The 20,679-nt window shown below is 44.9% G+C and overlaps 2 protein-coding genes across 4 annotated transcripts in view; one reads left to right on the plus strand and one right to left on the minus strand.

Annotated features, from left to right (window-relative positions):
- The window catches only part of MTOR (mechanistic target of rapamycin kinase), a 99,893-nt gene that overhangs the window by 44,376 nt on the left and 34,838 nt on the right, over positions 1-20,679 (minus strand). For all 3 annotated transcript variants that reach the window (XM_055001100.1, XM_055001101.1, XM_055001099.1), the window contains 2 exons: positions 16,610-16,772; positions 15,588-15,733 (listed from right to left, as the gene is read on the minus strand). In XM_055001100.1, coding sequence (XP_054857075.1) covers positions 15,588-15,733; positions 16,610-16,772 — 309 coding nt within the window. The remainder of the gene's footprint in view (positions 1-15,587; positions 15,734-16,609; positions 16,773-20,679) is intronic.
- On the plus strand, positions 3,903-12,991 carry ANGPTL7 (angiopoietin like 7). Its single transcript, XM_055001102.1, has 5 exons — positions 3,903-4,309; positions 8,684-8,784; positions 9,586-9,780; positions 10,855-11,053; positions 11,680-12,991. Exons 1-5 carry the CDS (start codon positions 3,937-3,939, stop codon positions 11,871-11,873), a joined length of 1,062 nt encoding a protein of 353 aa, XP_054857077.1. The 5' UTR covers positions 3,903-3,936; the 3' UTR covers positions 11,874-12,991.

Genomic DNA, 20,679 nt, shown 5'->3' on the forward strand with positions numbered 1-20,679 from the left:
CTATGACATTCTTAAGAAATTACAAGACTTTTTTCCACTTTATGCCCGACAAAAGAGGGGAGGATATTATGAAGGCTCACGTAAATCACCCAAGGGACCAATATTCTGATTGGGCAGAGGCACCGCTGACTCAAACAGCAAGTGCCAAGGTTCATAACAAGCAAGCTGGTAAGAAAGAGGTGGATGTTTTTCTTCACATGCATATAGATCTGGGGAAGCTGTTCTCTTTTTCCAGAAGAAATAAAACAGAAAAGGAATCAAGGGAGCCCCTGCAGCTTCTTTTTAAAAAATGGCGTATTAGTTAACTACAAATTGAAGCCTGTGAAAACATAAACCCCAGTCTCTCTCCTTTATTGGACCACTGAAGACTAACCCTAACCCTGTGTCCATTAAGGCACTGTTTCTCTCATAAGAACTAGGAATACGCATGTCTGCCTCCCCAACAGTCCCATTTTGTTAGGCTATGAATGCACAGGTGCACATTTCAATTCTGTGGCACCAGCCTTCACTGTCCCTCTGGGTGCATTCTTTGTGGCGAATCATTTCACTACAGTTTTTGCAGCTTTCTCCCTACACTGTGCTTCAGTTTGATCTGAACCCTCACATAAGAGGTACAGTATGTGCCACAGGAACAGGCGTGTACTTTATGTGCCACAGGAACAGGTGTGTACTTTATGTGCCACAGGAACAGGTGTGTACTTTATCATTATATATAGATTCAATGCCCTTTTTATATTTTAAAAGAATTTGCAAAGCCTGTATAATGAAAAAACTGAAGCCACCACCTCTGCACCAAATCTAATCCTTATAGAAAGCCAGTTCTACAGTTCTCCGCAGATGTGCAAAAATAGCTCTGATGTCTTAAGACACGTTAAGCAGAGAAAATGACATCTGCCTTACGCTTTCATCATCTTCCCAGTCATAAATGTAAAATTTATGCTGGTTTTCATGAAACTCAGGAATCCTCTCATCAACTCATAAAACAGAATTTGGGGCTTTGGGAGGGGGGTAGTTGCTGTCCTGTGAAAGATAAAACAGTAAAAGGAAAATAGCAATTGCCAATAAACTTAATCTAAAGTGGAAAAAACACAGCTCCTTTCAGACTGGTTCTTTTATGTAACATCTTCGGCTGTACAGACATAAAACTGGAGGCTTCAGACTGGCCGGCCAAAGGGATGGAATATTCAGTATGGGCTGGCGAAGAGGATGTACATCAAAGCAAGATCCAAGCTCCACCCCACATACTCACTAGCAGGCCTCAAGCAAGCTACACTCTCCCAGCATGAGTTCTCTATTGCTAAATGAAAACATTGGATCTCGGGCGCACGGATATGCCCTATTTGGTTTCTTTTCGTTTTGAACTGTTGCTGTCATGAGTCTTTTCATTTTGCCTATTTTCACTGCTGGTGTTCTCCATTTCCCCCCCTTTTATGGCATTTTAATGCCATTTAAGATGTCCTGATGCAAAAAAAAAGAATGATAAAACCTATGTCAATTCAACAGGAAAAATTTCACACAAGAGAAAATGGCACACACAAAAAGACATGCAAGATTGACTTGCGCAAAGAAAAACTGAAAAGGTAGGCAATGTTTATTGTGTAGGGCCCAACGGCCATTACAATTAGGAGGCAAAGAGAAAATGAAACACAGAGTTCTGACTCAAACAGTAGGGCTGAGAAACTGGGAGCATCCTTAGTTGCAAAAAAACAGAAAGCTGCTCAAAGACCCTTGTCAGTGACAAGAGATTAATAGGTCACTAGCAGGAAATGGAAGCATCCTGGTGATGAGGCACTTTACCCACCCCCATTGGACCTGTAGAACTTTATCTAGTGCTTTATTTAAAATTATCAAAGAGACACCTCAACTGCACCACAAGTGCCTACAGACACATGCACAAACCAGTCCAACAAGCACAGAAACAACAACTTCCCCTTGGTTCTGTCTCAGCAAAGGTGAGAAGGGTTACAAGTAGGAGAGATTCCAGGGGAACAAAGACAAGTTAGGAAAACAGCAAACTCCACTACTTGGCCTTCCATTTGAACAAATCTGTTTCTCATCACAAGAAGTACAAAGAAGAATTTGCCCCTGGGAAGGACAGAAACTGTGGCTGGGAGGGGACTCAAAGAGGATTACGGAGAGAATAAAAAAGGTCAAGGGGGGGGAGAGAAGGGCAGCATCCTGCATTGAGGCCCTATGCATTTCTTCAAAGCAATTCATTTACTCAACGGGATCTTAAAAACACAGCCTGGGCGCACAACAAGACAGAGGCCAAGTATCTGCCGCAGCCATGAATCTTGGCTTTGGAAGGAAAAAGCTCGCTGTTTCTGAGTGTCAGAATTTGGTGGCATCTCAGGTCATGAGAAAGAGGGAGCCCTAGTCCAGAGGCGCATACAAGGAGCACAGCTCTGCGGAGTGAAAGCTGAAATTCCAGGGTGCTCACGTGCACCCTGATCCCTCCTTTTCTCCATCCTCCAAGGATGCCACTAGTGCCTTTCTTGGAAGGTTACTAGGTGGTCTGGGTGTCTGGCAGCGATTTGCTTTAAAAAGAAAAAATAAAGCAACAGTTGGTTTGGTGTGTGTGTGTGAGTGATAATGGTGACAATGTCAGCCTGAGAGAAACCTGGAGAGATATGAAGACAGCTGGTGTAGGGGTTATTGTCAGACTAGGGTCAGCAAGCTCTGAGTTCGAATGTTCACTCAGCCATGAAGCTCATGGAGCGAAAATGGGTCAGTCATTCTTTCAGCACAACTTATCCTCACAGAGTTGTTGTGAGGTTAAAATAGGGGATGAGAGCACCGTGTACATCACCCTTAATCCTTTCGAGGAGAATCAGGATGAAAATATTTGAAAGGCAGATCTCATAACTTTTGGTCTAATGCAGTCATATTGCTGCAGGCTTTTATTGCTGATGTTTAACGTGGTTTCATATTGCTGTTTGGGCTTTATGTACTATTAAGCCGCGTTACGGCATTAAAGCATCATACCGTTTTACTAACAGCAACAGAGGTAAGATATTATTACTGCCTGTTACCTGCACAGCAGACTGTTGTGGTTGCAGAAGCTGGGAAGCTCCCACTGGTCACATGCCACGCTACTCCCAGTCTTCAACACTGCCACTGAACGGTGGTACCCAATGAAGTTTCACAGGACCTAGGCTTTGCTCAGGCATGGGGGTCTGATAGGTTATAAGGAATGTCAAACCAATTGGCCTTTTGATCTCTTCCACTGAGATACGCAGAAAAATATACCCAAGGTACAAGTCATGCTAGCTTTTAATAAGTGCTCTTAGAAACAGGATTACCCTCACTGGGGAGGGCAGTTATCCAGCCTGTTACACAATCATGAAGCCTGTGGAACCCTTCGCTTTTACAGCGCTTACAATTCTGTTCCTTTCCTCAGCATGCCAGCGTATTAGTCATCCGGAAGGCTAAAATCCAATAGGATGCAGTTACTGGCAAATCCCATGACTTCCTCAGTCTTCTCTCCCACCTGCAAAAATGGCATGCCTGGAACGGAAAGCCTCCCCCTTCCTAAAAAAAACAAAACCCTCAAGCTGCCTTGGTTTCACCTGATATGAACAGATGAATTGGGAGTGGCTTAACAGCTGTCAAGGGGTGGAGGTACAGCAGCGATGGATATTTAAGATGCTGTGTTGTGTGTGTGAGAGAGACAGACACACACACTTCTAAAAAGCACACTCCTAGTGAATTCTTCACCTTTAAGAGCCTTAGTTCATTGAGAGAGAGAGAGAGAGAGAGAGAGAGAGAGAGAGAGAGAGAGAGAGAGAGAGAGAGCAAGCAAGAACAAGAGTTTTAGCTTGCAACTGTCCTTACAGAGACTTTCATACCTGCAGAGTTCAGTCTAAAGCCAGTTCTAGCTGGGGGTGAATTCAGGAATTCCTCAAGCAGTTGCTGGAAGCAAGGGGGTGGAAAAGCATGCAGAGTACAGTCAGCGCTCATCTGGCCTGGTTATGTGCAATAACCATCTCTCTGGCTGTATATCCAGCTTGGCTGCAGAAGCCTCCCAAGAGGAAGGTGATCAGTGGCAATGCCAAGGCCATAGGCTGCTGCGAGGAGCTGAAGGAGCTGAAGATGCAGGTGGCCAACCTGACCACCTTGATAGAGGAGCTGAGCAAGAAGCAGGAGGACGAGATGGGGAACGCCATCGTGCAGGTGATGGAGCTGGAAGGGAGCTTGAAGCAAATGGACCTGCGCCTCCATGAGGTGGAAGGGAAGTACTCGGAGATGAACAGCCAGCTGGGAATCGTGCAGCTCCAGGCAGCCCAAACTGTCACACAGACATCTGCCGGTAAGGAGGGAATCCCTCAGTACCATCACCGCACTGCTAATAAATGTAGATAGGAAAAACCAACCACCGGCTCACATGTCTCCCTTGGGGCCAGGTCTGGCATAGCGATTTTCTCAGCGGGTAAGCTTTTGAAATTATATCCAAGGCAGTCATAACACTGGTATTGAAAAAAATCCACGTGGATTTTTCTTCCCAAGAAAGAGCCGCGACTAGCATATTATATTCCTGCTCATGAATTCTCCCTGTTAAATGTCTTGAAAGTAATATTTTCCACAGGGGTCCCTGGGAATTCCTCCAAAAACATGCTTGCAAAGGAAATGGCTACTTCAAAGAGGTCTTCAGTTTCTGCCACAAATTGCATCCATCAGTGGGGATTATTCTTCGGCAGGCAGGTTGCGTGCCCAGAATGATGATTTGGGTTGTAAAGGCTATGCATAGCTACTTGGTAGTAAGTTCTACCTGAAGTAAGTGGGACTTACTTTTGAGTAGACATGGATAGCGAACTGGATTTGGAGAACAAGAACAGAGCTTGCAATTTCAGTACTGTGAAATCTGCCTAAAATATCTTACTCCGTCCCCTCCCTGCGTAGAGAAGCACTGTCAGGTTATATATTTAAATACTCAAAACTCTCTCCTCAGCCAAGAAAGCTACTTGTAAGTTGTAACAAAACCACTGTTAAAAGCAGGAGAGGCATTTTCCAAACAACCCACAACACCTGATTTTGAGCTGTGAGATGTACTGCTTTGCTCTGTTGTTAAAAGGCAATTTATTTTAACTAATACATGGATTAATTTGCATAAAAAGCTGCACGGGATCCAAAATAAAATGCCTCTGTAGAACATCAACATGTAGATAAGGGTACACCTAAATGTTCACTATTTTTAAAGGAAAGCAGTAGTTTTGGGCTCCTTTAAAGCTTTGTGCAACCCAATCCCATTTGTGCATCCTTGGAAGCAGATCGCAGTCCAAGTTTTTTATAGGTACAAGATACTTCTGAACCTTTTCAGAGTTAAAGTGTTTACTGAGAAAGACATTCTGCAAGTTGTTTAAAAAACTGCCGTTATCTAGGATAAACTATGGGTTCAAACAAACAAGAGTCTTGAGGCACCTTAAAGACTAGTAGGTTATTATCATGGCATAAACCTGTGGGGACTAGAGCTCACTTCATAAGATGGATTTTCAGTTGGTAGACACGTAAGGAGGGGGGAAATATTATAAGTACCAGAGAATGACTTGTTGACTCTGCTGCTTATAAAGTTTCTCCCTCCACAGCCACATATGTATGTCTGCCAACTGAGCATCTTCTTCATAAAGTGTTCTCTAGTCTACACAGGCTTACACTACAATGAAAATATGTTCATTTTTAAGGAGTCATAGAACTCCTGGTTATTTTTGCTGTACCAGGCGAACACAGCTGTCCCTTTGAACACTGTATGCTGAATACCTCTACAAGTTTAGTTTACATCCATCCTAATTCTAAAGTTAGCAAAACCCCAGAATCATAACACTTTTTCAATGTTACTTCAAAAGTCAGATTCATGTCAATTTCACTGCCTTTGGGAGAGGAAAACAGCTTTTGAAAAGAAAGTTGAGATGAAATTAACATGGTATCTAGATACCCCATGTTGAAAACCACATGCTGATATCTGATCCAGCAAAGTATTTCTTTTCATTGACATGGTCTTAAGATACAGACTTTGGCTTCATTGTTGATAAAAGGTAATGTCTGAACCCTGCGGGGGTTCTAAAAGTTTCTCTTTCAAATACTGTGCTTATTACAAAAGCGGCTTACTTTCCACTGAGGCAGTCAGCTTGCTTCTGATGGCATCACGTCAGATTGTTCATACAACTAAATGCTCCCTCGCAAAAACAGATTCCTACAGATTGAAATCTTGCAAGTCCAGGAGAATGTTGGGATACAGAGAATCTTCTTCCAGACAGTTTTTTTAATATGCAAGGATGTTCATTTTTATACATAGAGGAGAATTCTAGTCATGCAAACCCTTTTCCATGTGCTTGCAATCAGAACCAGTACCTGTATTGGGGGGGGGGGTGAAAACAAGGTCTTGGTGTGACTGTCTGGTAAGGGCTACTTCAGGCAAAAGTGGCAAACACAAAGCCATGGGTGCGAGGTTGGCTGAATTCTCTAACTTTTCATTCATGTATCAATCTAGCTACAGAACACGGGCAGACCTTAACTAAGGAGTGACAGTGCACTGACCAAAACGCGTGGGGAGGGGGAGAAGAGGTGCTTGGCTGAGAGAGAGGGAGCATGCCAATACAAGTCAGTGCGAGAATGTGAAATGTATATTCTTTGATGTGTGAACACACATGCTCTTGGGTGCAATATAGTTGACAACACCACCCCTTTTCTCCTTGGACCATCCTTGCAAGTAAGAGGACAAAGGTTACTAACCCGCAAATATGTTACTAATCTGCTTGCCCACACATGCCTGAGTTAGTTATCTGTGCTCTAAAGGAAACCAAGAATCAAGCCTCTCAATCCATTTTCAGTGCAAGCCACTGGCTGCACGGGGAACCTCATGAATTGGCCTTTGCTGGACTTAAAATTTCTGAGATCTGGTAGCACTCCTCTACGTGGTCTGTTCCTAAACCACAGCCACTGAATACAGCAATCAACAAATGATCTTAGAGGCAAGGTAAAACCACAATGTGGCTTTGTAGAACAAAGCAGCACATGCAGAAGGCAGGGCCACATAAGGACCTCAATCACCAGATGCCAAGAAGTCACAGATGGCACCAAATCCCAACAGGTGGAAACAGTTCAGCTTGCATGGTGCTAAAGCTGTCAGGATGTATAAGATTATCCTCAGAAGCAGCCTCTCCGCTTGAAGCAGCTGGATGTTTATTTCCTACACAGATAGGAAACAAAGGTTTCCGAAGGCTGACATGCTCACAAGAGCAAGAATGCACCTGACGAATAGGAGCAGCCTCTGATGCAGAAAATAGACCATGAACAGCCCAAACATGTTGGATTTGCTAACTTGGCTCAACTGCACAATTGGAGCAGGCATGCTAGCTCCAGCCTTGGCTATCCTATCAGATCAACACATCCGTGTCTGAAGGGGGGCAAATGTGCACAGCCTACCCTGCCTTATTCCAGTGTGGGAGTTTTCTGAGATGGTTTGAAGAGGCAAGGAGGAATCTTAAAATGAGTAAATGGAAACTGGTTCTTTTAAGTAGCAAGTTTCTGGGTGGAGCAGAACCGGTGCTCAATACAGCACCTGATGTGCTTCACCCTTAGAAGAATCCAGTTTTAGAGATAAGGAGATCCCAAAACTAGGGGATAGAGATTTGTTCAGGGCCACTTTCCTGATATCAGTTTCCAAAATACATCTTTGATCCACTGGTTGCTGAACTGTTTTCTGCATTTTGCTCGTCACCTTGCCATCCCTTTAGAATAGATTTGGAAGGTGGGGGGGGGGGGGGGAGAATTCAGATCAGGACGCTAAAGCCACCCGTTGTCTCTTTCCCACTGGGCCTAGATTTCCCTTGAGGCCACACATGTTGTCCAGGCCCATCTCTGCTGGATTTCTAAAGGCTTCAGGGGGCTCAAGGAAACCCCTCCCAACGTGTATAAGGACAGCCTGGCAAGGAACCACAATGGAATGCCTTCATCACAGCAGCTGGAATGCTCAACACCCTCCCCGGCACTGGACTTCTGGTATTACGCAGCAGAGTCAGCCAATCTAGCACCTAAAAACTTGAACCTGGGGCTTTTTTTCTGGGGAAAGAGGTGGCGGAACTCAGTGGTGGAACTCAGGACCGCACAACGACGTCACTTTGGGTCAGCCGGAACAAGGACGGAGTTTTTAAGTTTAAATCGCCCTCGTTGAAAATGGTCACATGGCCGGTGGCCCCGCCCCCTGATCTCCAGACAGAGGGGAGTTTAGATTGCCCTCCGCGCCACTCGGCGCAGAGGACAATCTAAACTCCCCTCTGTCTGGAGATCAGGGGGCGGGGCCACTGGCCATGTGACCATTTTCAAGAGGTGCCGGAAGTCCGTTCCACCGCGTTCCTGCTGAAAAAAAGCCCTGCTTGACCCTATGCATGAATGACAGAGAGAACACAAGGATATAAAAGCAATGCTACCCAAACAGCCCCTTGCAGATCAACCCACACAAGACAGGACAGTGTCCACCCACAAGGAGAGGGTGCTTCAGTGCTCCACGTGCCCCTGAGTAAGCCAACCAAGCCAAAGCTACAAGCGACGTCCATCTCACACTCCTCCTCTCTCTGCTTTTGGCCATCATAGCTTCCTTCCAAACTCTAATCTTCTGGGTCTTCCTAAGGGAAATGTGACCGAGATGCCAGTGAGTGCTGCCCAACCATTCCTTTTTGCATTCACGCAGATGCTGTCTATGACTGCTCATCCCTTTATCAGAGGAATTACAGAACTACCGGCGTTTACAGGCTGCTCCCTGATGAATTCCTGGGAACCCCAGAACTGCAGGTAAGGAATCATGACGCATTATTTCATTCACTGAAAACGATGTTTCTATCCTGCATCCTCAGCTAAAAACCTCTAGAGGTGGCTTGCAAAAATTAATCAAAAGAAATAGCAAGCAGCAGCACAAAATTAACAATAAAATCAAAGAATAATAATCACCAAGTCTAAAAAAAAATACACAGCATATAGCCATCTTTTTCAGAAGCCAACATTATGAAACTAAGAGGCAAAAATGTGTGTGTAAGGTACTATCAAGACACAGCCGAATTATGGCAACCCCATAGGGTTTTCAAGGCATGAGATGAGCAGAGGTGGTTTGCTATTGCCTGCTCTGTGTAGCGACCTTGGACTTGCTTGATGCCCCCCCAATCCAAGTACTAACCAAGGTTGACCCTGCTTAGCTTCCAAAATCAGGTTATGATTGGGCTAACCTGGACCACCCAGGTCAGGTGAGGCAAAAATAAAACTGGGGGATTCAATAAACTAATTGATTAAAACCTCAAAAACGATGACCTTCAAATCAGTCCTGGGAGAATGGACAAGTTTTTATCTGGCATCTTAACCTTAACAGATTTGGTGTCAAGCGATTCACACCCAGGAGGAAGCTGCAAAGGTGAGCCACCACAACAGAAAAGCAAAATGCATGAGGGTTAAAAAAATAGCTGACCTGACAGTAGATGTCATTACACAAAATGGGCACAGCATGTTCAAATCATTCTGAGCAGTCATGCTGGCTTGGCAAAATGAAATGCATTTTAACCTCGCTGACTAATTGGAACTGCTGATTTCCCTCCATGCCTCCAGGTTTACTGTGACATGGAGACAGATGGTGGTGGCTGGACTGTCATCCAGAGGCGCAAAGTGGGCCTGAGCTCCTTCAGCAGAGACTGGAAACAGTATAAGCAAGGGTTTGGCAGCATCCAGGGAGACTTCTGGCTGGGAAATGAACACATCCACCGGCTTTCTAGGCGCCCAACCATGCTGCGTGTGGAGCTAGAGGCAAGTGAATGGTTTCAAACACAAGGCCAACCTAGGGTATCATGAGGCAAACATAACATTCTGTCATTAGAGAGAGGAACAGCCCGAAGGCAACTTTCCAAAGCATCTCCAAGAAGCAACAGGTGTGCACAATTCTCAGGACTGGTCTATGCCAGTTCAGTTATTCTTCTTAATGTGGCCCTTCAGGCAGGATCAAAATAGCTTGGCCACACAGGAGGCATTTTTTGTGACTGTGTGTAATGTGCCATCAAGTCACCTCCAACCTATGGAGATCCTATGAATGAAAGACCTCCAAAACATCCTACCATTAACAGACTTGCTCAGATCCTGCAAACTGGAGGACGTGGCCATCTTGTTTTAGGTCTTCCTCTTTTCCTATTGCCTTCCACTTTTCCTGGTATTATTGACTTTTCCACAGAATCTTGTCTTCTCATGATATTAGCAAAGTACAATACAGCCTTAGTTTTGTCATTTTAGCTTCTACGGAGAAATCAAGCTTGATTTGATCTTTTTCAATTTTGGGACTGCCACAACACTAAAAAATCTATTTCCCTTTGGGGATTTGCCAGGCCGGAGGCAAGATCTACCTATTTTAAGCTATTTTAATTTTCTGTAATGGTTGTATTCTATTTTTAACTGCTGCCTCTTGTGCAGAAGAATGCCCATCCTGAGTATTCAGGAGGGGCCCCGATTTAAATGAATACCAGCCTCATGCACAAAATGACGGTGCTTGAAGCACAAAAACAGCACAGGTTGCTACAGAAGCCTCAGCCAGTCACACTCTCTCAGCCTAACCTACCTCACAGGGCTGCTGTGAGCTTAAAACGGAGAACAGGACCATACTGTAACCCCCTTTGGGTTCCATTAGGAACAAACCTGGGGTATAAACTAAGCAAAATTTTAAAAAATTAAAAAATGATTATTAGTTTAAAAGAAAGAAGGCTGCTTCACAGACAATGCATGGATAAATGTTGAAAGGAAGGCTGTAACCGTTTGCAAGGAAACAGGCAAACTAGCTAAATGGTTAACGGAAGGCATTTCCATCTTCATGGCTTCCTCGCTCTCACCTGGCAGGACTGGAATGGCAATGTCCGTTATGCTCAATACAACCACTTCGCCCTGAGCAATGAGATAAACAGCTACCGCTTGTTCCTGGCCAACTACAGCGGCAACACGCCACACGACTCAATGAGATACCACAACAACACAGCCTTCAGCACCAAGGACAAGGATAATGACAAATGTGTGGACCACTGTGCGCTATTGCGCAAAGGTAAGTGGCACACAGGCTCCCATTCCTATACCAGGGATTGTCCAAGCAATTTTGCATGTCCAGATTCTATATTATAAAACCTCGTTTCTTCCATGTTGTCTCCCCGTCGCTTCCCTAGAGGCCAGTTCAGGTCCTTGTATTTATATATAAAAATATATCCAGGCTCTGTCTTAACAATATTTTGATTTCTCTTGAGTTTATCCTTTCATAGCTCTCGGACAAATAATGGAAATCATTGACTTACAGTGCGATCCTAAGAATAGTTACTCCAGTCTAAGCCCATTGATTTCAATGGGCTTAGACTGGAGTAACTCTGCTTAGGATCGCACTGCTAGATAGGTATAACTCTGCTTTAGGATTGTACTGCTGGACCACCCTGCAAAGGAGCATTTGGATGTATTTTGTGCCCTGCTTTCAGTTCAGGCAAAGTGACTGCATGGCCCAAGCTTGGCCAGAGCTCTACATGAACTGAATGTGAGTCTGAGAACTCTTTGCAGGGCAAGCATTTCTCTGAGCCCAAGTTGCCACAGAAAGGTTTCCTTGAAGGCAGAAAGGTTGAAAGTCACTGTCTCAGAAGACAACAGAGGATGACAGATACGTGATTCTATCTTTTTACTTCTTGAAAGGTGGTTACTGGTACAACTGCTGCACAGACTCGAATCTGAACGGGGTTTATTACCGCAACGGCGAGCACAACAAGAGCACAGATGGTATCACCTGGTATGGCTGGCATGGCAAAACCTATTCCTTGAAAAGAGTCGAGATGAAGATTAGACCAGCAGACTTTAAAGCCCAGAGGGACAACAACAATGTTGAGTAAGGCCACACCACCACCATTTCATGGGGGACTATGGGGGAGGGGGGGAAAGAAGGAAACCTTTTAAATAGCAAAGTGCAACCACTGATCTGAAAACGCAAGGGCTATATGCACGGATGGTGCCTCGTGCAGTAGTAATGAAGCAGACCCAAAGACTTTCAAACACAGCCAAAAGCTTCTGCACCTCTCTCATGACAAGGTTCTACAGAAGGATGCCAAACACATACCAGGATTGGGAGCCTCTTGCATCAGCGCCCAAGCAGGGTCAAGAACACTGTCCTACTCATGATTACCAGAGAGCTGTCTTGGCATTTTTTGCCAAGTGGTCTGGGGTGGGGGGGATTGGCTTTATTTATGCCCAAACTGTAATCTCAGTGTGTGTTTTAGATTAACTCAGGCAGATGCAAATGTTGTCAAAAGAAAGTGGGACCGGGAAGAGTTTTGATGGGGAAAGAAGGGCAGAGGTAGGAAGGTTACAGCAAGGAAATCTTCAGTACATTTTATGGCCTACAGTTTCTAAAGGAGAGAGGGGGTGGAAATGAAGTTTAGACTGAGTCACTACCAGTTAAAATGGATGCTGCCAAGGGGAATTCCAATGGCACAGAGAGATTATGAAGAAACAATCTCAGTAGAATGTCAGAAGCAGCCAGCAATTATAAATTATATAGCATTTGATATATGTTAAAAGGTGGAAGGAATAGCCCTATGCACAGAAGAGATGCAATAGTTGCAAATGCACATTCTCAAATCACCACGCCACTCATTATGATGATCAGTTTTTAAAACATTTCCAAGGACTCTTCTCTTGCAGCCCAATTCCTTGCTTAACTGTATTGCCGGAGCAGATTCACAATTCATATATCTGGGGTTTTATTTCCTTTTTTTTTAATACAAAAGGGATTTTGCTTAATTTAAAGTTGCTGTCTTATCACATGGAGATAACTGTTTTCTGGGAAGCACCTTGTATATTTTGACTAGCCAAAACTTGGAAATTGTACTGGGAACACTTGGAGCACAAATCACATTGTTATATAAGGCTTATGAGCGGGAGATATTCCAGTTTTTGCCTGTGCTGTACATTGAATGAGAGCTCTGCACAAAATGTCCATATTTGCATAATGTTTTTTTCCTCCAAATTCTATAATAAAGTTTCTTGGTTTTAAACCATGTTTTGTACATTTAGACATTAGGAATGAGTCTTTTAGAAATTCTCAAAGAGAGACAACAAATGTGTTCCCAAGAGGGGAGGCAAACTATGGCCTGGTATATATTGTGTAACATACGTATGGTGAAAAATAGCCCAATATGTTAAAACAAATACAAGAAAGAGCAAGATGAGAATGGATGGAATCCACTCTCGCACAGAAATTTAAGGGCTCAAGTCTTCTGTCTTATTAAAGAATGAGTTCCACCGATCTCACTTAGGCTTACTTCTGAATAAGCACGTATAGGCTCAGGCAATGAAATGTGCAAAATTGTATGGTTAAACATGCATAACTTTCTCTAAGTTGGATAGACATCAGCACAACTCAGAGAAAGGGCTAACATCCAAGTACCATACACAGCTCTTTCAGAAAGCAAAAAAATCAGCTGCCTTGGTTCGTTCATCCATTTCAGACAACTTTGGTATGATTGCTCTCAGAGTGACCATTCATCAGTGGCTAGGCAGGATTGAGATATGGTCCAGATGAACAAGGGAAAATGGCATCTGAGAGAGGTTTCTTGCCGATCTCATTATGGCAAAGGAATGCAAGGCTGCAAAGAAATCACCTTGCTCCTAGCAGACGGCAACATTGTCTGGACGTTGTTGCTAGTTATGCTGGTTCAAAAAGAACAGGGAGGGGCTCCTTAAGAAGTATGTGCACACACCAGCCAAATACACCCATTTCCAAAGCTGTAGCCAGGTATATCGGATGAACGTCTAAACAGCCTAGGAATGTTATCCTACAGCCTAGAAGCACAGTGAAAATAGTATATAACTAAAGTGCACTACCAGAACAGCAACATAATAGCTCTAATATGTGCTTAATAAAACACAGCAATTAGAGCTACAGAACAGGGTTCACTTCTCCATCCCCATCATAAAGCCCCCAAATCCGAAAGGCAGAAGCAGTAGCTTCTTGGCCTTGTTCCAGCAAGGGTGTTGACAGGAACATGGGTAGCAGGCACATAATTTTGTGTGTATGTGTGTATAAGACTGTTTGCAATGGAGGGCATATGGAAAGGAAACGGGTGGCAGCAGCATAACCTCTGACAGCCCCAGGGGATCCTGGCTGTACCTGACAGACTTGCAAATAAGGGTGTAGCTACCTCAGTATATCTGACAGTCTAATACATAAGTGCCTTTGATCAATTTAGTCAGGAGTGTTGAATTCACAAAGCCAGGCACCTTGCTGTGCTCATCCAGTAACGCAGGACAGCAAGCAAACCGCCATGAACACCTTAGCCTCTACCCTTCACTGTGAACTCTCCCCCCAGACATTTCTCCCATCCTTGCACCCACTTTTGCGCTTTACCCTTTCACTGCCTCATCAAGAGATAAATGCTGCATTATTTCTACACAGTCGAAATGGGAACAAAACAAAACATAATTCTATGACAAAGCAAGTTGCGGGGGCGGTGGGGGGAACCAACACAATGAAAGAAGGGTTCGGTCACATGTCGAGCAATCTTCAAACTGCACATCGGTGTAAGAAAACAGCCAAGTTGCTTACAACAGAAGCAGAGCCGGGAAGAAGCAAAGGAAGTCTGCAAACTTACTGGCAGAGAGCTGTACCGTTTCTATTGTACTTGGCCTGGGGCACTCGAATACCAGATGAAGGTATTTTAAGACACTAGGAGGGTCAATTCCGAGACTTTTTATGAGCTTATATTGTGCTGAAGCACTTTTGTTATTACTGCCAGGCCAATTGATTCAGAAATCTCTATTAATCCCCAAACCACTGTGATGCTGGGAGTCCAAGAACTTCATAAACTGCACAGCTATTTATGGTATCTGTCTGTGTGCTTTAAAAAAATGAATTAGCGAATGTCTTCAAATGTCCCTTACATAAATTCTCTTGAAAGGTGCTTAATACTTTAGTAGTGGGATGACACACACAGGGGAGACTTTCCTGGTGCCAAAATTTGCCTTCTGTCCATAGCTGAAGAGGAAAAATGGATGACGCAAGAGACACATACACACCCCACACTCAATTTTAGGAAGCAGTCCCAAGACTAAAAGGGATTCTTGCACCTCCTCCATAGCTAGACCAGTACAACGTGGCACAGGATTAGCTTTGACCAGCATGAACTCAAGAAAAAAGAAAGACATTGCCACGCGAGAGGACCAAAGCCATTTTGCAAACTTTTTCAGGTGAACGGCCAAAAGTTGTTTCAGCTGAAACCCACCCACAGTACAGACAAACACAATTAACATGCCAAATACGGGCACAGCTTCAGAACAGTTAGACGAGAGCGTGCTCCAGTGTTGACGGGCACATTCAGAAGGAGCCGGCACAAACTGAATACAGCAGGCCTTGCCAGCTTTCCCACAGTGAGAACAGACATATCCCAGAGGGAAAAGTTAGCTGTGCCTCTCCCCTCCAACACTTCTCTACCAAAGCCCTGTGGCATACACAAGCAGGACCATCTGGAATACACCTTGTGGTTCACCATCGCTCTCCAACTTTCGGGCACAGCCATCAGGAAAGGGAGAATCTGAACAACCAGTCCTACCTGATGAGAGACTCCAGGATAGCAGGCGTTGGGCCCTTCTGGAACTCCAGCTCTTTGTAGTGCAATGCCTTGGCATAGGCCCGACATTTGGCAGCTCGTTCCCCCAGCAGGACAATACCGTTGTCATCTCCCAATGGCAACGGACCCTGCAATACAGGATGCAGGGCAGTCGAGAGAGAGCCAAGATCCAAATCTGAGGATAGCAGCTGCATTGGATTGGTAGGGCTCATCTGGCATCACTGATTTCCAGATGGGAGGTATGAACAGTTCATAGCAAAGGAAGGAGAGGCAGGGCCTGCACCACAAGGCTCAAAGCGGTCCCCTTGGCAGCAGAGTTCACACGATATATACTAATTCCCATCAAAGTGGAAAGGTGACTGGGAGTTAATCAGATTGAGGCATTTATGTTGTTTTCTGGCCACTCTATGTTGGTTCATGCACAGAGGAAGTTAGCGAGTCGGGTATGCCTGAAAGGCAATAGCAGATGCAAACATAACATCTAAATCAGGGCTTGCAAACAGCGACTCGGCTGATCACTAGTGGCAAGTCATAACTGCATCTAAGCAATCAGGCAGGGAAGCTTTACAAAAGTCAGTTCACACCTCCTCGTTCCGCTCTGCTCTTGTGAGAAGCACTCATGCACTGCAGAGAGTCAGCATGGTGTATTGTTAGAGTGTCGGACTGGGATCTGGGAGAACCAGGTTCAAATCCCTGCTCTGCCATGGAAGCCTGCTGGGGGACCTTGGGCCAGTCATACCCATTCAGCCTAACCTACCTCGCAGGGTTGTTGTGAGGATAAAAGAGAGGAGAATGATGTAAGCTACCTTGGGTCTTCCTTGCGGAGACAAGTGGGGTATAAATAAAGTAAAGATGCTGTTTAGGCCACAAGTGATTAACATGTGAAGACAACCCGGCTAGTATAGCAATGTTTTCAAATTAGTTTCAAGGCTGTCCTAAGCATCTTCTCCACCTCCACATACATCCCAGCTCCCCAAAAAGGAGTTTCCTCCAGTGGCCTTTACCTTGTCACTGTGCTCCATGAACTCTGCCAAATTCAGAAGGGTCTGTGTGACCTCTGCGATGTCCTGAGAGGTCAGCGCCAACTCAATGCTGCGGATCAGCTCATCCTGCTGGTCTTCGTTCAGTTCGGACCAGCACGAAACAAAGGCAGCATTGAAGAGGTCTCTGTGGGCAGGTGGGAGAGGAGCAAAGTAGCAGTAAGCAAGCAAATACTTAACAGCTTAATTCCAATAAGTCCATCTTCTCCCTATGCTCCAACAAAGCCAATGGAGTAGAGATCGGAGGGATGAGATCTGAGTATGTTTGAAAGCCAGTTACATTTCTCTAAAATGTTTACAAGGCAGCCTAATCCAGGAAAGACAACAGCATAATCAGTAATTACATTAAAACCACCTTCAAATATCCATCACGAAATCAACAGCCAGCCAGCAGGACCCTAATCCTAGAGAAATCAATGTCATACTCAAAGAACTATTCACCCCACACCAATTGCTCTCCTGAACAATACGGTTTTGCACCCTCTTCTAAAGGCCTCCTCTGGGAGGTCATTCCGGAAAAGAGGGTTGGCAACCAAAAACTCACAAACGAGCTCCACATTATCAGAAGTCTCTGGCTGACTTAGCAACAACACCTACTACAGCCACGAGGGGCGCTGCCTGTTCACGGGCCCTCTGGGAGTGCCTACCTTCTTGCTCTCCAAGTAGCTGCAACTCCCTCATTCCCCTCGGTTGTTGTGAGCAGCACTCATGCACTGCAGGGGTCTGGGCTGCAGGCTAAGAGAACTGGGAGCTCATTGTAAGTGGCAATGACAGATAACGTCATCTGAACTATGTGGAGGCCGAGTTAGTGGCTCCTGCAAGAATCAAAAGTTTGCCACTTTGCTTCAAATGACACAGCTTTACTTGCATCTTATTCCAACAAATTCACTTCCCAAACCTGTACTCTTTATGCCAAATTATGGAGTACAGACAAAGAAGTCCTAATTCCCTGGAGAGGTCACAGAACTTGGGAAAAGGGCTTCAGAACCGAAAGCTAGCCTTTGCTGCGTCAAGAGTCTGTGCAAGTGATACCATTATCTGGAATTCAGTGTATTTCTTGGAACATTAGGAACTCCACATGGCTCAAAAGATCTTGTGGGGTTACTAGAAATCGAAAACCAAACCCACAAGATGAAAACAGGATTACTGCTCCAACAGATGCAGCCTCTTAGAAGCAGCTGTGGGCAACACAAGGCGCAATGGACACGAGGTTATCCAGGGATGCAGTTTAGACTTTTAGAAAAAGAAATAAATGTGAGATGGGGAGTAAACTGCTCCTGATCTGGAGGCACCCAGAGAGACCAGCTTGCCCTGTGACCCTGCCTTACATGGAAAAGTAATAAACAATATAAACAACGTTTTTGGGAAGGGGGCACAGCTCAAGTGGTAGAGTGCATGCTTTGCATGTGGAAGCCCCGACGTTTCAAACCCACATCTCCACCAAAAAGCTAGCAGAGCTGCGAAAGAGCCCGCTCTAAGTGTAGAGAGTCACTGACAGAAAGTTGTCCATAGTGGCCTAGGTAGACTAATGGTCCCACAGTGAATGAGGCAGGTTCCCTTGTTCAAAGATCCCCTGCTGTCTCTAAGTAAGGTTGTTAGGGGAAAAAATGGACAAGAAGGTATTTAGTTCCAACCGAGCTAGACACGCTTCCTTTAGGGCAAAAGGACTATTTTTGGAGCGGAGAGCAAACATTTTACAGCCATTTATAAGGCAATTTGCCCAGCAGCATACAAGGTGACTGCTCACCCAATGGTAATGGCAAGAGCTTTTGCCAAGAATAAAATACCCATTGAAAAAAGGAGAAGGAAGGAGGCCTCAGTTTTGATGTTCAGAAGTTATAGATGCTGACACCACTAAGAGTGAAATCCTAAGCAGAGTTACTCCAGTCTAAGGCCATTAAAATCAGTGAGTTTAGAGTGGAGTATCTCTGCTTAGGATTTCACTGTAAATCGCTTCCAGCTGTTGCCTGAGCAACAGGTTAACCCTGTGCTTGTGACTCTTGATTCTTTCTCCTGAGATCCACCCATCCATCCCTGCCTGCCTGCCGATTTCCTTTTGTGCAGGTCATCTGGCTCTTCAGTAGCTGTTGAGAAGCTGGTCTGTCATCGTCTATGAACGTATGCCTCTGATTTCCAGGAGCTTAGGATATAAAACAGGGAAGAGTTGTTGTCTTCATGCCCTATTTGTGATGGTCTTGAAAACATCTAGCCGGACACTGTTGGAAACAGGATGGGCACAGCCGTCCTCTGGCCACAGAGCAGCAGTCACTGGGGGCTGAGAGTGGAAGGTAGCTGTGAATTTCCTGCATTGTGAAGGGGGTTAGGCTAGATGACCCTTGGGATCCCTTCTAGCTCTATGTTTCTATGAGGGGCTCAGTAACAGAGCATCTGCTTGCCACGCAGAAGGTCCCTGGTTCGATCCCCAGCCTCTCTAGGTAGTAGGTGATGCGAAAGGCCTCTGCCTGAGACCCTGGAGAGCCTTTGCTAGTCTGAGCAGACAATATTGACCTTGATGGACAAAGGGGCTGATTCAGTATAAAGCAGCTTCATGTGTTCATGTCTGATTCAGCTGATTCTTCCTAACTTTGTAGTGCGATCCAGATGGAGGGAGCCACATCCTGCCACTACTTACTTTCTTTTTTTTAAAATAAATTTATTCCACATTAATTTAAAACATAACCATACAAAACCCATTCCACATTAATTTAAAACAACCATACAAAACTCAAAATATGACAATTCCTAAGGAGTTCCATACATTTAGAAATTCAATAGTTCTTGACAATGCTGCCACTACTTTCTGCCCTCAGATTCCGGACAGTCAGCTGGAGCTCTTGGACATGAAACTGGGATGTCTGCCCTGGATGCAACATCTACAAGACAGTCACCACCCCACAAAGGGCCAGCTCTTGGCTCGTCTCTCTGGTTAAGCCAACCTCATCTGGATTTTAATGCTAAATCCAAGGAAAGTTGGAATCCCATGAGCCTGTCCTCAGTTCACAGAACCACAAAGGGGATTAGAGGTCAAAGCACAGGCTTTGAAATGGTTTTCAACCCTCCATCAAATCCTGCCTGCCACACACAGCATTAATTATATAACAGCTCTCAAGTTCCTTCTGTACAAAACAACCACTTGGGTTTAAACAAGGAATCCAAACCTCTATCGACCCAGGGAATGAGGAATAAAAGGAGAGAGAAACAACTCGTAAATTCTAGAGAAAAAGACCTAAAATGTATGGCTAGCTGAAATGGGGGCAATCTCTTCAGCAGCAGAGTGTTTGCAACATGCCCCAAACTCATGAAATTCTCTACCACAAAATCCTAGGGTGGCCACTAAGATAAATAAAGGAAGAAAATTCAACCTTGCATCATTACCACTCAGTGTGCATCAGCTGGATGCAAACACAGATGCAACATGCAGACTCCTGTGCATGCACACTGCAGAATGACTCATTCCCAGCTGTGGCTGAATGGAAGGTGGCAAGCCAGAGCAGTGAATCATGCAGAGAGACAGCAGGCAGCATCACGAGGATTGCGCTTTTGGCTCAAGCAGCATGCTAGCAATACTGCTGTCTGGGAATTGTTAAGTGATACAAACTCTATTTACAGCTTTTGAGTTTAGCAAATCGGGCAGGCGGTGGTGGTGGGGGTACATAAAGGAGCTCCTACATTCACCACTGAAGCAACATAGCCCAGCTGTGGAGTAGGTGTAAGCACATGGTGGTTTGTTTATTCCACCCAGAGGAGCTCTTTATTTGAGCCACGAGACCTGTACAAAACTAAGGTTTACTATATTTTTTCCAGCCTCGCTTTCATAGTCTGGAAATAGCAGCAGGCGTATTAAAAGTATGAGGTTTCTCTGCTCTCAATTCTAAGGAACGCACCTTGAGAAGCTGCCAGTCAACGAAAAGTTACCCACAAAGTCAGATTCCCAAACACTTTTTATTTGCCTCTGGATGGTAGTTAACGGAGTCCGTGAATGCCTTCTATTTCCCCCTCCTTACGGCCCTTGGCTGAAGGCAGGGACTGTGAGG

This window comes from Eublepharis macularius, chromosome 17 (genome assembly GCF_028583425.1).
Source record: "Eublepharis macularius isolate TG4126 chromosome 17, MPM_Emac_v1.0, whole genome shotgun sequence".
Taxonomy (NCBI): domain Eukaryota; kingdom Metazoa; phylum Chordata; class Lepidosauria; order Squamata; family Eublepharidae; genus Eublepharis; species Eublepharis macularius.

Coding starts and splice junctions, on each gene's coding strand:
- ANGPTL7 (XM_055001102.1), top strand. CDS start 3,937: ATGCAGAGTACAGTCAGCGCTCATCTGGCCTGGTTATGTGCAATAACC. Junction 4,310..8,683: donor TGTCACACAGACATCTGCCG/GTAAGGAGGGAA, acceptor GCATTCACGCAG/ATGCTGTCTATGACTGCTCA. Junction 9,781..10,854: donor TGCTGCGTGTGGAGCTAGAG/GCAAGTGAATGG, acceptor CTCACCTGGCAG/GACTGGAATGGCAATGTCCG.